The sequence below is a fragment of the Manis javanica genome, chromosome 9 (assembly GCF_040802235.1).
Source record: "Manis javanica isolate MJ-LG chromosome 9, MJ_LKY, whole genome shotgun sequence".
Lineage (NCBI taxonomy): Eukaryota > Metazoa > Chordata > Mammalia > Pholidota > Manidae > Manis > Manis javanica.
The window spans coordinates 89215970-89232208 of record NC_133164.1 but is presented as its reverse complement, the minus strand read 5'-3'; the positions used below and the strand labels follow the sequence as shown (position 1 = coordinate 89232208).

Here is a 16239-nt window from a genome sequence, read left to right as displayed (position 1 = left end):
ATACAGAGCACAGGTGAGGGTGGAGGGAGCTGAGAACTCGGGAGGCATGAGCCCTGAGTTAGGGACGGAGAGTGAGGAGGGAGGCTTTGAAAGAATACAACTTTACTTACCTCTTTTTATTTCAGATCAAAGGAGGGGTGGTTGACCTAGAGAGGTGGGTGCTCCCTGGGCCTACAGCGAACCCCAGAGTGGCTGGCACCACCTTGCTTTGACATTTGCTCCAGCGGCTGGTCAGTTTCCAGCCCCAAACCCAAGATGCAAAAGGAGGCAGGAAGGCCACATGGTTTGTGAGACTCCTTTCCTGACCTACCTTTCTCCAAAAGTTGGCAGGGCCCTGAGGAATGGGGTGGGCCCTGTATTGCTCTTGCTTTACAGTATTAAAAGAGGTGGTAAAATGCATTTGAAACATTTAGAAACAGCAGGCAATGTGGTGAGGACACACACACAGACACACAGACACACACACACACACACACACACATGCACAGACAAAATAACAGAAGCTTTCTGGTTGACAAGGGAATGGACCTTTTCTTTCAGATGTACAAATACTGAATTTGCAGGGTCAAAGCAAGGCAAATTGTTTGAAATGGAAAATGGAAAGGAGAGCCACATTATGCACACAGTGTCCAAACATTCCCCCCAGAGGACTACAAGCAAGCATGCATATACATACCCAGCCTGGGCGCTGTCGCGATATGGCAGCACGGAAAATATACTACAGAAGGATCTTCTGCCACTGATAAGGACTATTCTAAAAAATGAAAAAAAAAAAGAACAAACAACAAACAAACTAAATGCAAAGACTCTTAAATTAAAAAAACAACAGCAACTAGCAATTAGGCTTTCATGGAAATCAAAGCAGTTCTGCACACTTCCGCCAACTCCTCTGACACATGGTATTCTGTGCATCTTGCAAAATGCAGCCTCAGCGCAGCAGAACTACGCTGCCTCTCCTTGTCCAAATGGTGACATGTGAGACCCTGGTGAGCCTTTCTAAGGAGGATATGCGAATCCTTTCTCTGGTGAGACTTGCTGGCTGTGGGCTGCACAGGCCAAGATGGAGCAGACAGACCTTTGAGTCTGGGGCACCCAGAGCTTAGCCAACCATCATGCACATTCAAACCATCAATTTCTATTCTGCAGTAAAAATTGCAAGAGCAGTATAGTGCCAAAAACCACTATCGGGAAAGACACTCAGATGCCACTGTCATCATTAGGGTTTTTTTTTTTTTATATGCTGGCAGCATGTTCAGTTCTGAGAATAAATTAAGGGAACAATTACATAATCAGTCTTAGCCTCCATTCCTGCTATAAAGATACTACTAGAAACAGTTTTACATGATGCTCTTACGTAATCAAAGGCCATTTTAAAAAAGCCTCCCTAAAGTACTTATCTGGCTTCTGAGAATAACTTTTGCCAAAGAGAACTGCTAATTAAAAAAGAGAGAGAAACAAATGGGAGACTAAATAAAGCAACATTCTTTAGCACAACAGCAATACACATCAGATACGAAAACTACTGACTTTTGTAATATTTTCCTTCAATAATTATAACAATAAAACCAGAAAAAACCCACTGCTACTGGCATCAGAGCTTGAGGATTTTGACCTTGCTTTAAAACTATGATATTAAACTGCCTACATGCTCAGGAAGAAATCAGATTCCCTGACATGGCAAACCTGGCCCTCCTCTTTCTGGCTCTTTCTGCCTCTCCCATCCATCATGCATGGTATCTCCCCCTGCACTTTATCAACCGTCCACGCTAAATGATCTGCGGTAACCTCACCTTAAAAAAACTCTGCTGTTTCATCCCCATCCTTTGCATGCTGTTTCTTCTGCCTTTTATGCCCTACTTGGTATGCTTGGTGAACTCCTGTTCATCCTTCAAAACCTAGCTCAGCAGTCACCTCCCCAGGAAGCATGTCCTCCCCCTTCACTGAGTCACTCATTTCCTCATTGATGCTGCCTCCCAGCTCCTTATTTCCACCTCCAGGGGTGCACAGATCACAGAGGACTACCAATTGTGGGCCTCCCTCCCCTTCTAGAGGGTGAGTCCAGGAGTTCAGCACTTGGCTGCCCCTCCACAAACGCAGCCAGCCACTGGGAGGGCCAGATGATGGCTGTCTGATTTTGCTACAGGATTCACATGTGATCAACAGCACCAAAGCAACATCCTAACTTGAAATTCCCAGCCTCAGCTTCGTTGCCTATGCATGACCTCAGACAGCTGACTAATTCTTCAAGGTGCCCACCTAGGGATTCAGAGCCTCAGTTTCCTCACCTACAACATACAATTGCTTTCTTACTGGAATGTCATAAAGAGTCAATGACTCCATCATCGGGGAGCCCTCAGAACAGGGCCTGGCTGATAACATACACTCAGTAGACATTAACTGTTTTTACTGGGGACCACATCTCAGGCTGAGGTAGGTTTTACCAGCATAGCACTTCAGACCTCTGTGCTGTACACAGTCTTGCTGAGACATAAAAGGCCATGCGCTAAGGACTCAGCTCAAAGACAACATATACAGCCCATCAACAAAGAGGTAACGTAAAAACAAAGATGTAACATCCTCCTTTCTAAAGGGAGATATTTCTTATCACATATTGTAGACCTAAGCCCTGGTCACTGCTGCAGACAGAAGTAGCATATTCAGACTGTCCACCAAGGCCTGAAGGGCCAAGAATTAAATAAACCACAAGTAAAGTCACTGCTAAACACCAGCCAGGTTCCGTGGGATCTCAGTCATGGAGACCAGCAAAAGCTTCTGACATTGCAGTGCCCATGTATATTTGATTACTTAGGCAGATGTAATAATAATAGCTATTGCTTATTTGTGTCATTTCAGTGCCAGAGTCTAAATGGTTGGACTGCTGAGCAAGTAAGTGACATGCCAGAGGTGAGGCACAGGCAGGTGTGACTGACCAGGGATTCAGAGCCCAGCTCTCCACCACTTCACACGTTGATGCTTTGCTCTCTGCAAAGACTTCCTAGGAAAGCATGCTGTGGGTCTGACTGGCATCCATGTTTCATGGACACTAAGAAGTTGGCCTCTATCCAGACTTCCTGGCCTGCAGGTCACCAGGCTGAGTCAGAGTGGGGCAGAGGGTGACCAATCACAGCCACCCTGACATCAGAGCCTCTGGAGTTGGGGGCCCGTATTTCCACTTGCTCGGACCAGGCCCTTTTCCAGAAAGAAGGAAAGGTTCTCTGTATAACCCCCACCATGACCTGCCAAGCCCCCAGGATAAAAGCCTGGAACTGCTCATTCCTCACGTAACTCAACATCCACATCTTCTGCAACACAAGGCATGTGCTGAACAAACTCGACCGGCCGAGTGTTACTGCATATTCTTCATTATTCTGTGCTGACGTGGCCTTCCTTCCCCCCCAAATTTGTTTGGACATTTTTAACAGAGCAAGAATATGAGAGAATATAAATGCAAGTGAAACTAGAATTCTTTCCATAAATTTCAACCACAACGTGCCTATTAGCAAATGGGCTGCACTGTTCTGTTAAATGAGCACTCACTGTGCAGTCTTCATCGTTTAGGTCTAGGAGAGGCTGACGGCGTGGGTCTCATTCAGAAAATCATGTTATGCTAATGCACTGGTCAAATTTAGCAACTACGAATATGAAATGTTACCAATAATTCCAGTAGAGCTGGTACTTTTCTGGGTGGCCATTCTGAAGCCTCTCGAGTGGGGAGGTGGTAAGGAAGGAACACTCCATCTATGGGTACTTTCCTTCCACCCTTGGGCCCAACCTTCCTGCAGGCTCCCAGTTCACACAGAGGCCAGAGGAGGGATCCAGACAGAGACCCACACAGTAGCCTGGCAACAACTTTGTGGCTGTTCAGGCCTGGGGAGCTGGAAATAGCCAATGGGCTCTCAAGAACACATCCTACATGTTTCCTGAAATAGCTCTGGAATCCAGGAGGGACTTCAGGCCTTACCCAGAGCAGGTAAGTATCAACCAGAGTCAAGCTCTTGTCTTCTCTGTTTCTTACACTAGCAACTTTGATCAGTGTGACTCTAAAGACAGGTCCTAGGTGACCAACTGCTGTGTCCAGAACCTGGGGGGTTTGTGTTAACTTGCAGCTTTGTTCTTTATCGGGGAAATAACCATCATAATAGAGATGCACGTTTGCCTCCTGCGAGCACTTCTGTACTTGTGAAAGAATTAAATCAGGTGGTGGCTGTCAAGAATGATGCAAAACGGCCAACATCATTTCCAAGGGGCTTCTGATATTGACCACCTCCATGTTTGGGCCTCCAACCTCTGTAGTTATCTTCTTTTATGCCCAAATGGCATGCAAAAGGCCCACGCAATTCCCTCTTCTGTGATTTATAACATTTGCCTTGGAGTCAAGGTGACCAAAAAGCTTTACACAGAGATCACGACTTCAAAAGAGGAATTAACTCCAGAGAGATGGGTCTTTAAGGAATTAAAGATCACATTTCTATGCACACATCTAGCCAGAGGTGGGGAAATAGCAAAGGAAAAAGCTCCCCAGGGCTGCAGCCCACATGCCCAGAGCTGTCTCTGGATATAGTGTTTTCCAGAGCCTTCCAGGAAACATTGAGTGCTCTGCAGCTGGAACACCAGCTAACTTTCTTCCTCTTTGTGTAGCTTCATTTCCTTGCTTAGCAAAGTGTCGCTGGTATGAGAGAATTTATGGCTTCAGAACACAAAGCTTCGAAAGCCACCTTTGAGATACTGGAGTGTTCCAAACAGCCCGGAGATGCATGAGCGCCACAGACCACTTTCACTGAACCTGCCCTCAACCCCTCAGCCCAGTGGCGACCATGTCTTATCAGGCAACATCTAACACCATCCAGAACCTTTATGTATTCCCCCTCTCACACCAAAAACTAGCTTCTTGTTCTATTTCCAGAACCCTGGGGAGTCTCCGTTGGCTGTGAGAAGGTTCAATTTCTTCCAGGTAGAATATTCCATTATGGCAGAAATATTCTCCTAAGAACATAAAAACAAGCAACCACTTCAAAAGTCAGAGCAGAAAAAATTCTATTTGCAACAGTGGTGGGTAAGCGCAGCAATGCCCATAGCCCAGGGGTCCACAGCAGGGACTGGGCAGAATTCCCTAGTTTTGTAGTTCATTCCTACATGCTCAAGAATGAACCCACTTAAAAATGCTAGTGTTGCAGGTTGAATCCTGGTCCCAGAAAGACATGTTTAAGCCCTAACCCCTGGTACCTGAAGCCTTATTTGGAAACAGGGACCTTGCAGATGTCATCGAGTCAGGATGAGGTCCTTGGGATTAGGGTGGACCTAGAGCCAACCACTGGGTTGAACAGGAGAGATCTGGAGGTGCCCAGACACACACAGATGGACGAAGGCCATATGATGCTGGAGGCGGGCGGGGGAGGCAGCCAAAAGCTAAGGGCACCAAGGACTGCGGGCCCCCACGGCAACTGGGAAGAGGCCATGGACAACCATCCCTCCCTAAACCTCAGAGGGCTCGTGGCCCTGCTGACACCTTGATTTCCGACTTCTAGCTTCCAGAACTGTCAGAAGATACATTCTGTTGTTTTAAGCCGCCTGCTTTGTGCTACAGGGACACTTGTCTTACTGTGCTTCATTGTACTGCCTTTCACAGATACTGCGTTTTTCACATATTGAAGGTTTATGGCAACCCTGCCTTAAGTGAATCTATCAGCAGCATTTTTTGAACTGCATTTGCTCATTTCATGTTTCTGTGTCACATTTTGGTAATTCATGTAATACCTCGAACTCTTTCATTATTGCACTTGTTATGGTGATTTGTGATCAGTGATTGTAACTCACTGAAAGTTCAAACAGTGAGCACTTTTTAATAATAAAGTGTTTTTTAACTAAGGTATGTACTTTGCCTTTTCAGACAAAATGCTATTACACTCCTAATAGACTACAGTGTAGTGTAAACATAACTTGTATATGCACTGGGACACCAAAAACTTCATCGGACGGGCTTTATTGCAGTGGTCTGGGACCCAGCGTGTGGTGTCTCTGAGGCGTGTATGTACTTTGCAGGGCAGCCCTGGAAAATGAACACAGCTGGCATTTGGTCACTTTCTTCCCAGGGTGGCTCAGTGTCACATATCACCTGCTTAGCAGGTCCTGTGTGTGCTTATGCTCTGCCTGCTGGAGCACAAGAGAAGTTAAGAGTTGCTGAGACCAACACCAGAAAGCAAACAAGTATTATCAAAGCTGAAGGCCAAAGCTCGCCAGAGGCTTTCTCTTCCCAGCTCCTCTCCCACCCCTTTCCCACAACTGCTCCTTCCTCCTCTCGTGATGCTTTGTCAAAAGCTGGAAGAAGGGGAGCTTGACCCCCTTTCTCTCTTTCTGAAGGGGTGGTAATTACATATAAGTTGAATGAAAATAAAAACAAAACCAAAATGTTCTCATTTACCCCATTTAACCCCTATTAGTCACTGGGGGGATTTTTTCCTTAGGAGACAGTCCCCTCACTGTCGATATGCCTCCTCTCAGCTGGAGGAAGGAAGGAGCCTGGAGAAGAGGGACCACGGCCTGAGGAAGGGGTGGGGCCAGCCCGGGACAGAGCTTGGAATCGGGGCTGGCCTTGGAGGAGCAGGGGGTGTCCAGCAGGTGGGAACAGGCAACAGAGAGCCCAGGATGGAACACGACCAATGCAGCCATGTGTCAGGCTGCAGGGAGGGGAACTGGGGAACAGAGAGCAGGCATAAATTAGGTGGGAGGCTGCACCGGAAGGTCTACACTAAGAAGCCCACAAATACAAGTATCATCATCACTGGTGGGTAGGCTTATCACGGCTTCTCATACCAGCACCACTCCTCAACCACTTCCACCACTGGTACCATTATACTGCAGAGGGCAGCCGTCACTGGCTGCTAAGGAGGCATGCAGGGAGGGAGCAAGATTCCTGAGAAACTGTATGATTTTCCTCTCCCTTCTCCTTCCCTTCTGCAAATATCCACCAAGCACTTACTCAACACCAATGTGCTAGGCACTGGGGATCAGAGAATGAGTGACACAGACAAGGGCTCCATTCTCACAAGGTTTAGGGTGCGCTGGAAAGTACTTTACACAGGGGTGTGCGTGCCTGGACTGGGGATTAGAGGGCACTATTGAGCACATCGGAGGGCGGCAAGGTGGGCTTCCTGGGGGAAGCTGAGACCTGAGGGATAAGGGCAATCAGGCTACAAGAAGGCACGCTGGTAAAGGGACTGGCGTGAGTCTAGGCTGGGAGGAGAAAGGGCAGGAGACTCATTTGAGGAACCAAGTGGGCAGTAAAACTCTTTGCTGACCCCCACCTGCCTTGCCAGCAGGGTCTCTGCTCCCCTCTGTAAGTCACTTTGACCAACACCCACGGTACACTCGAAGCTCAGGACGGTTAGCTGTTCTCTACAAGGCACCCTGAGCTGTATGCTTACTAGTCAGTTATGTATGTCTGCAAACTGTTTACACCAGTTGTTACTTGTCCTTGTTCATTAAAGATTGTACAAACTAACAAAACATGAAGGGAAAAAAAGAGAAATATTGTGTCTAATAAAAAAACTGAATGCTTTAAAAAAATTCAAACAAGGCAAGTTAAAAAACAATGCAGTTTAAATAAGTAAGGGCAAGATACTAGAAAAGATTATGAAAAAAAGGATTTTTGCACTTAGATGCTTGGGTTACTTTAAAGAAGTCCACTGTAGAAATGGCAGCAAAGGGGGACTGAAAGGAAGTTATGTGAGGTCAGTGCCAGGGCCCACCCATAGGCCCACGTGCAAAGCTAGGGCCTAGAAACAAACTGCTGAACAGATAATCACACCAATGGGCCTTAAGTTAAAACCCAATATTTATGCTATGTATGTAACTTTTTGTGGGTATTTCCTCTACCAGTTACTAACCTCTTAATTAATCAATCACTGTAAATAATTGCACATAGCCAGAGGGTGGCATGGAGGGAGAGGAGCTGCAGAAACCTGGAGGCGGGCTGAGGTCTCAGGCCAGCTCCTGAAAGGCCCCCTGAGCCTATGAGGGAGTCGGTCCTGGGGCTCGGGAGGCTTGGGCATGGTTATTGGCGGGGGTGAGGGGAGCTGTGGCTGCATGAGCTCCCACTATAGGGGTGAAGTGAGGAGAGAGGAGGGGCTGGGACAGAGGACCATCCGTGGTGACAGTGAGGGAGCGTGTGAGTTCTTAGAGGTAGCTGGAACAAGGCACCAGGCACTGAATGGCTTACACAGCAGGCACCAATTGTCTCATGGTCCCGGATGCCAGAAGTCTGAGCTCACCCATCTCCAGAGCCACCCGGATGCCCTCTAATGAAGGCAAGGATCGGCTCAGGCCTCTCCCAGCTTCCGGTAGTTTCTGGGCTTGGGGCAACCTAAGTCCAGCCTTCACCCAGCCACATGGGGTCTTCCTTGTACATCTCCAAACTTCCTCCTTTTATAAGGACATGAGTCATCTTAGATTAGGCACCCACCTTGCTCCAGTACAGTCTCATCTTAACTAATTACACCTGCAATGACTCTATTTCCCAATTAAGTCACACTATGAAGACTGGGGTTGGGGATCAGCTTATGAATTTGGGGGGGACACAATCCAGCAATCCTGACCATCACAGGGAGGCAGGAGGAAAACAAGCCGAGTGTGGAATCAATCACAGAAGTGAGGTCCCCTCTTGAGCCTGCAAGCCCTCTGCTCTCCGCTTGTCCTACGCTTCCAGGACAGCACAGGTGGTGTGGCCACAGTGCCTCAGCCGTCTGCTGGCTGCTATCACTCAGACAGCCACAGACCAAGTGGGCACAGGCACCAAGATGTGGTCTCCCCTGGGGCTCCCAGGCCCTCTGGTCAAGCAGTGAATTGAAACAGAACCACCAAGGGAAGGTCCACCTGACCCCTACAGCTTTCCTCTGTGACTAACTTTATTTCTTGTAAATCAAACTGGCTGTAAAGCAGCGACAAGTACTTGCAGACCGCAAACTTTCTCAGCAACGCACTCCTGCCCTGTGAAGCAGCGAGCACTGACTTAACCGCTGAAAATCATTTTGCTCACAATCTTCAGGCAGTCGCATGAGCTAGCAAGATGCTCCATGCTTCTTAAAGAGGTAAAACAATAAAACCTTAATTAAACCTCGAGTGTGGTGCCGACCCAGTGCCACCCCCAGCTGGCCCCAGGGCACAAGCATTTCCAGGTCTCAGCCAGGAGCCCAGCTTCCACCTTCCTCCCACTGCTCAGCACCGGGGGAGGAGGAGGAAAGTCGTGGGTCAGTCTTAACTGAAAGCAGCTCTGGAGGACATTTCGGTGAAGAAGAGGCTTGGCCCAGGAGTCTCAGTCTGGGGAGTACTGAAGGCTTCTTTGCTCTGTCCCTTGCTGTCCCTCAGGACTGAGGTTTCGCTGGCCATTGGCTGTAAACACTGATGATGATGCAGATAAACATGCCTGCCTGCCAGCTTCCTGCTGCTGGGGGTGGTGAGGTTCTACTTTCAAGAAGGCCAGTCCAGAATGGGTAAAAGTTGCTGTTTTGTGCTTTGACACATGTCACTTCTTCCATCTCATTTTTCAAACTAAACAAGGCTAGCAGATTGGCATTGATGAGACCACCACCAAGATCTTCATGGAGTCATTGACCACCCCCAAAATCCTTTCCCTCTAAAATTTTCAGTATAAAAAGACAACAACTTGGCTTTGGTTCCTGTACTTTTACCATCTTACTTCAGAGAGCAGATAAAAGGCACTGAAATCTTTATTTCTTTTTTCCTCCTGAGTTCACACTTTACAGAGACGACAGTCTAGCTCACTTCCCTGTCCACAACCATCTCAAATCCTTTCACATCTCTTTGAAAATTCTTCCAGAGGGATGAGAACATTTCTCTGCCTGTTCGGAATGAAATGACTCTCAAAGCAGAGCCAGGGGGTGGGCATTGCCAGAGCACATGGCAGACATCTCTTGGGTACAATGCTGACATCTGAAAACCAGAAGACTTCCAAGGGGGACCAAATAATGCCCACAGGCCGTGTGCCGTCCTATCGTTATCACTCTCAAAGATGAATGTTTGTGAGTCTCAAAGCTGGAAGCGCCAAGAGAAAAGGTCCCTTTCTGCCAGGACTGTGAGGGTCACTAGACATAATCTTGACAGGCTACTGGCTAGTCCTTGGTCTTCACACTCAGAATCTCCACCTTCCATTCTGATGTCTGGTCCTACTTGGCTAGCAATTAGCTCTCAGTTGGCACTGGTTGTCTTCATAATTTCTGTCATTTTTAAAGGTGTATCTTATCCTTGAGGACCAAGATTCGTTATCACTTTTGTTTAATTTCCTCTCCCAGCAGACGGTGGGGATCTTGGGGAAGACACGGATTACAGTGAATGGTTTACGTGTCTATCATCTGCCTCTCAGCTGCTTTTAACTCCTTTCCGGCTCATCTTTCCCCATTAAGCTGCAGCTCCCACTTACCACCCACCCTTTTCACAGGATGGTCACGGGCCTGTTCCAGGTGCCGTGACATGCAGCCACCAGTCACCTCTCCTTTGTGACAAAGGGTACACTCATGTGTGTGAACAGTTTTTTAAAGACCTCTAGTTATTTTGAAATTCACATAAAAACAAATTCACTATTACGAGACAATACACACACACACACACACACACACACACACACACACACACACACACACACACACCCTAACTTTCTACAAGAATAAGGTCACTGAAAAAGATCTGCGATGCTTGCCCTTACTTGTTGGTTGGCCAAAGTGCTCCTGCTTAAACACAAGCCAGATCACATCAGTCCTTGGCCCAGCACTCTCCCACCTCACTCCCAGTGAAAGCGGGACATCTTCACCGTCCACCCTCCCACGCGTCTCAGGGCTCATCTGCGCTTCCTTTCTCCCTCTCTGCTCTGCCCATCCTGGCTTTCCTGTAGTTCCTCAGACACAAGTCCATACATTTCAGCCTTAGCAACTCTGTCACTGCTGCTCCATGCATCCTGAATGCTCTTCCCCACTGGGACAGCACAGGGCCAGCTCTCTTGCCTCCTTCAGACCTCTGCCCAAAGGTTTCCCCATCAGTGACGGCTTGGCTCACCATGTGCCCTACCTCCACGGCACATCTACGCCATCTCTGATGAGAAACGTTCACATGTCTGTCATCTGTCTCTCAGCTAGCTTTTAACTCCTTGAAGCAGGATCTTCATCTGCTTTATTCAGATACATCCCATCACCTACAATGGTCCCAGCAGGTGTCAGTACCTGGGTGCTGAATGGCCTGAACACAGATATCACTGTGTTCTATGTAGAAACTGCTTTATTAGGCACCTTCTGTCTGCATGCACATGCCACCTTCCAGAAAAACGGCTGTTTATACATAGGTGGTTCAATGAAATGAGATGGAAGATTGAGCTTCTCTATCCACTATATACCATCCATCCTGCCCTCCATGGGAAGGGGCTTAGAAAATCCTGGACCACCACAACGGGGCCATCCCAATGTCATCCTAAAACATGACACACTGAATGCAACACAACAAATGGGACCCACCCTGGCTACGTACAGAAGCGACACATTTCTGAGATACTATCCTTCTATCAGGAAAAGCTAAGTTAACTCACTCTGGAGTTACACTGCATTATTAGCCTCTATGGAATACACCGCTAATCTGAATTCCAACATATTTTCACATGAACTTCTAAAAAGCCTTAATCCTGTGCTATAATTGATCATCTCCCTCCATTACATTTTTCCCTGCTAAATTTAATATCCCTGGAAATGCTGAGCCTACCGTTTCCAGCTATTCAAATAACTGAGTCTTGGTTCTCATCTGTAACACATTCTCTTTCTCTCCTGCTTTGGCCTTCACATGGCCCACACCGAGATTTCACTACACAGAGGAGGTGACGCTCTAGGGAAAATCATGTGCCTTTCTTCTTAGACTCTCCTTTAGGCTGATGATGGTCAGCTAATGAATTTCAGCTGCCTGCCAGTTCTCTGGCTTCACAATCAGCCAGCACCCACTGAGACATGCTGTATTAACGAACAGTCTAACATCTTACTGAAATCATGAAATCTCTCGTGTCTGTGGCAGTCCTCTAATTTACTACCCTAGTTGTTCCATTAGTAAGATGATGTTAACGTAATACTGACTTTTTCTCAGTGAAGTCATGGCCACTGCCAGCAGCCTCCACTCTTCCCTAAAAGCATGCAAACCATCTTGTTCAACAGTCCATCCCAGAACTCTGCCAGCAATCCACTCTAGGCTTGCCAGCCTGTGATTATTGGGACTTGCCCTCTGCTACTGCCCATCCCTTTGTGACTTTTTTAAGGCAGCATTTGCCTGGCAGACCACTTAGAACTTCTTTTATTCTCCATGGCATCTTAAAAATCATTGGTATTTTCTTAATTCTTTTCATTCTCCTGGACCTAGTCCTGATGACTGAACCTCACTTAAAATTTAAAGCCTCTCCATTCATTTATTCCACAAACACTTACTGAGTGCCCAGCACACTGCTTTGTTTGGAGTCTGCATTTCACAGCCCTACTAGCTGAAGAAGCTAAAACTAAGCCAGTGGCTGACATCTCTTCTGTTCTTGTACCACCAGGCCCAAGAAGTTCACCCTTCCTTCCCTCCCTCTTCTGAATATGGTTTTAAAAGCTCCACAGCTATCACTGATGTTTTATTTTATTGTGGCAGAAGGATACATACATAACATAAAATATGCCATTTAACCAACTGTAAGCGTAAATTCAGTGTCATTAAGTACATGCCCAATGTTGTGTAAATGCAACCACTGTTTCCAAAATTTTCCATAGCCCCACACAGAAACTCTGTCCCCATCCCCCTGGGCCTTAGAACCTCTAATCTACTAACTCTTGGATTTACCTAATCTGGGTATTTTGTATAAATGGCATCATACAATATGTGACCTTTTTGCCTCTGGCTTATTTCAGTCAGCAAAACATTTTCAAGACTCATTCACATTGTGACATGTTTTAGCACTTCATGTCTTTTTATGGTTGAAAATGTTCCTTCATACATATAAACCACATTTTGTTTATCCACTCATTTGGATGAATGTTTGGGTTGTTTCCACCTTCTGGTTATTGTCAATGATGCTACTCTGAACATCAGCAAACAAGTATCTGCTTGAATTCCTCTTTTCAGTTCCCTTAGGTATATACCTGGCTGTGGAACTGTTAGGTCATATGGTAATTTTATGTTTAACTTTTTCAGGAACTGCTAAACTATTTTTCATAGTGGCTGCACCATTCCACCAGTAAAATATGAGGGGTTCCAATTTTGTTTTCTTTTTATCAATCTTTACATCATTCTGGACTTCAGTCTTTCTCACACTATTCTTCTAAGTCTGGTTCAGCCATTCTTTTATTAGTCTTTGGGCTTTAGCTAGTAATTTTTAAAAATCAGAATTCAATCGAGTTTTCTCAAAATCCACCAGGACATGCTGTCTTACAGTATCTGGATTTTTATCTCCTACATGTCCTTTAAATATGAGAATGAGTTTTGGATCTGATGCCTGGATCTGATCTGGATTCCACCCCCCACTTTCCAGCCATGTGTCTAGTTTCCTCCTTTGTAAACTGGGATGATCAGTGTCTTAGTTTCCTAAAGCTGTGGTGACAAATTGCTGGTGGCTTAAAACAACACCATCTTTTTATTTATTGTACAATTCTGGAGGTCAGAACTCTGAATGGGTTTCACAAAGCTAAACTCAGGGTGTTAGGACTGCTTCCCAAGGCAGGCTTGAAAGGAGAGTTTTCTTGCCTTTTCCAGCCTGTAGGGGCGGCCACATTCCTCGGCTCATGACCCCTTTCTCCATCTTTACAGCCAGCAATGGACAGTTGAGTCTTTCCCACATGGTATCACTCTGACACGGACTCCCTGCCTCCCTCCTCCACCATTAAGGACGCTTGTGGTTACATGGGCCCACCCAGGTCATCCAGGACCATCCTATCTGCAGGGCAGCTGATGAGCATCAAATCCATCTGCAACCTCAATGCCCCTCTTGCCACAGCCATAGGCCCTGGGGATACAGTGCAGAAGTCTCTGGGGAGCATTATTCTACCTAACACGACAACAGTAATACTTTCCTCATAAGGTTGTTTCAAGGATTATTTGTATTTTAAGTCCTCTCCATTCCTGGAGATATAGTCCTGAAGACTGAAACTCACTTAAAATCTCTCCTCTCGTTTACTCAACACACACCCACTGAGCTGAGTTAATGAAATGAAGCATATAAAGTACTGAGAGCCTGGCATCCAGTAAGCACTCAATTAATGTTAGCCATTATCCTCTTATGCCACTCCTAATTTTATGATCCCTTTTGGCAGTAAAGCTGCAGTCATAAGAATCAGACTGCTTCCTGGTCTGAACTTCCTGAGACTGCCTTCCTAAAACCCAGCCAAGCGTTGCTCTCTGTTCACACCTCTCAAGTCCAACACGACTTTTCCATGACCAATCTCTCTTGTCTTAAGACAGAAGTAGAAGCAAAGCATGGTAGCTCCCCTCCCCGCTTGCCAGCCTGCCTGGAGCTGAACACCGAGCAGAGCCAACAGAGAACCCACCACAGCTCCTGGCCTGCCAGCTTCCATCACTGGGTCTGTGATCTGTGTGCAGCGTCCTCTTGGCCTTCTTGAAAGTAGAACCCCACCACCCCCAGCAGTCCTCCTAGGGGTCTGCAGCCTGGCTCTGAAACATGCTCAGATTGGTTCTCTGCAGTTTCTCCACACACGAGGCCTTCTAGCAGCTCCCCAGGGCCAGGCTCATAGGATTCACTGATTCCAGAGGAAGATGGTTTTTCCTGGAAGCAGATGTCCTCTGCCACCAGAACCACCTTCTCCTGAAGGCGCTTCTTTCCACTTTGCAGACAGTTGGAATTTGCCTGACATCACCTGGAGAAGCAGCAGACATGGGACCAGCTGAGGCCCTGAGGTTTATTTCTGAGCAGCTACCCTGATATTACTGATCATGACGTCAACTTGGGTTTTTGTCTTGCTTTTTTCAATGGCACGAGTGTTTCTTACTGCCTTTGGCTCTCAGTTTTTACTACTTTTCCTCCTTTTGGTCTGGAATTGGGCTTCCCGCTCAGCCAGGTCTGGCGCTGACCACTGCTATGCTCTCCCACATCAGCTGTTCTCTGGTCCTAGTGGAGGCTGAAGCTCAACCCCTCCTCGAGGCTGCTGCCTCTCACATGGTCAGCAGGCTCAGGAATGAAGGAGCCTTAAGTTCCAGAGCAGCAAGTGGGCCCTGGGCTCGGCTTGTAGTCAGGGAGGCTGGGCTGTGCTAGCTCAAGGTCACAAGGAGGCTGGGAGCCAGCTCAGCTGTGAGCACGACCACCAGGGGGGCTACTGCAGGCTGCGCAGCCTCCTTTTGAGCCTCTCTGCAAAAGAGGCGAGCATACAGCACCCGGTTCATTCCTTCTTCAGTCCAGACCTTTAAGTTCTTTAATGAACACCTCCAGCCTTCTCCATAAAGCCTCCTTCCTTCCCAACATGGGTAGGAAGTCTGAGTCCATTACTCACTGCAGGAATGTGTGTGTGCATGTGCACACATGCGTGCCTCCCTGAGTCCAAGGGGGAAGCCTCAGAGACCCCTCCACTGCGCCAGCCCATCCCTTCCGAGAGCCCACCAGGCACCCCTCTCCCTGCACTCTTGGCCTCAGCTCATCCACATTCCTGGCCCCTCTCCATCAGGACAGTCCCACGCCTGCTGCCCAGCTGCCATGAGGGCAATTCTTCCCTTTCTGGAAAGGCTGGGTCACATCCTCCCATTCATCAGCTCTTGACCGCAATTTCCTTTTGTCACCTCAGAAATCGTATTTTCTTCCTGGCATCCTCCTGGTTCTTCCTTTCATGTGTCTAGAAACAACCCATCCCTGCTAATAAACCAGAGGGGGAGGAGGGCGCCTCCAGCCCTTTCATCTCCTTTGGCACAGGGAAGGCTGCTCCACCTGGCAGCTCCAACTGGCGGCAGCCACCATGGATGGCCTGGTTCCCACGGCAGCGCCTGGCGCTCGCTTTCCTGCCTAAATTCCACATCTTTAGGTAAGTTCATGTCCCTTCCTGGCTCCCTCTGAAAATTCCCCAGCAAAACTGCTAACGACTGTATGCTTTCCAGACTGTTAATATTATTCTTGGGTCAAGTGTAGGCCAGGGAAGGTGGCTTCACAACGGATGCTGACCATCCCATTAGTCTACATTTTTCATTAATGGACATCTTTTTACTACCTAACCATGCCAGGAAATTATCTGC

General features: G+C 47.4%; 1 protein-coding gene across 4 annotated transcripts in view; it reads right to left on the bottom strand.

Moving 5' to 3' along the window:
* The window catches only part of CABLES1 (Cdk5 and Abl enzyme substrate 1), a 109867-nt gene that overhangs the window by 40333 nt on the left and 53295 nt on the right, over positions 1-16239 (bottom strand). For 2 of the 4 annotated variants that reach the window (XM_037017734.2, XM_017661407.3), the window contains exon 4: positions 677-754. The exons of the other annotated variants lie outside the window; for them this stretch is intronic. In XM_037017734.2, coding sequence (XP_036873629.1) covers positions 677-754 — 78 coding nt within the window. The remainder of the gene's footprint in view (positions 1-676; positions 755-16239) is intronic. 4 annotated transcript variants of the gene reach the window in all.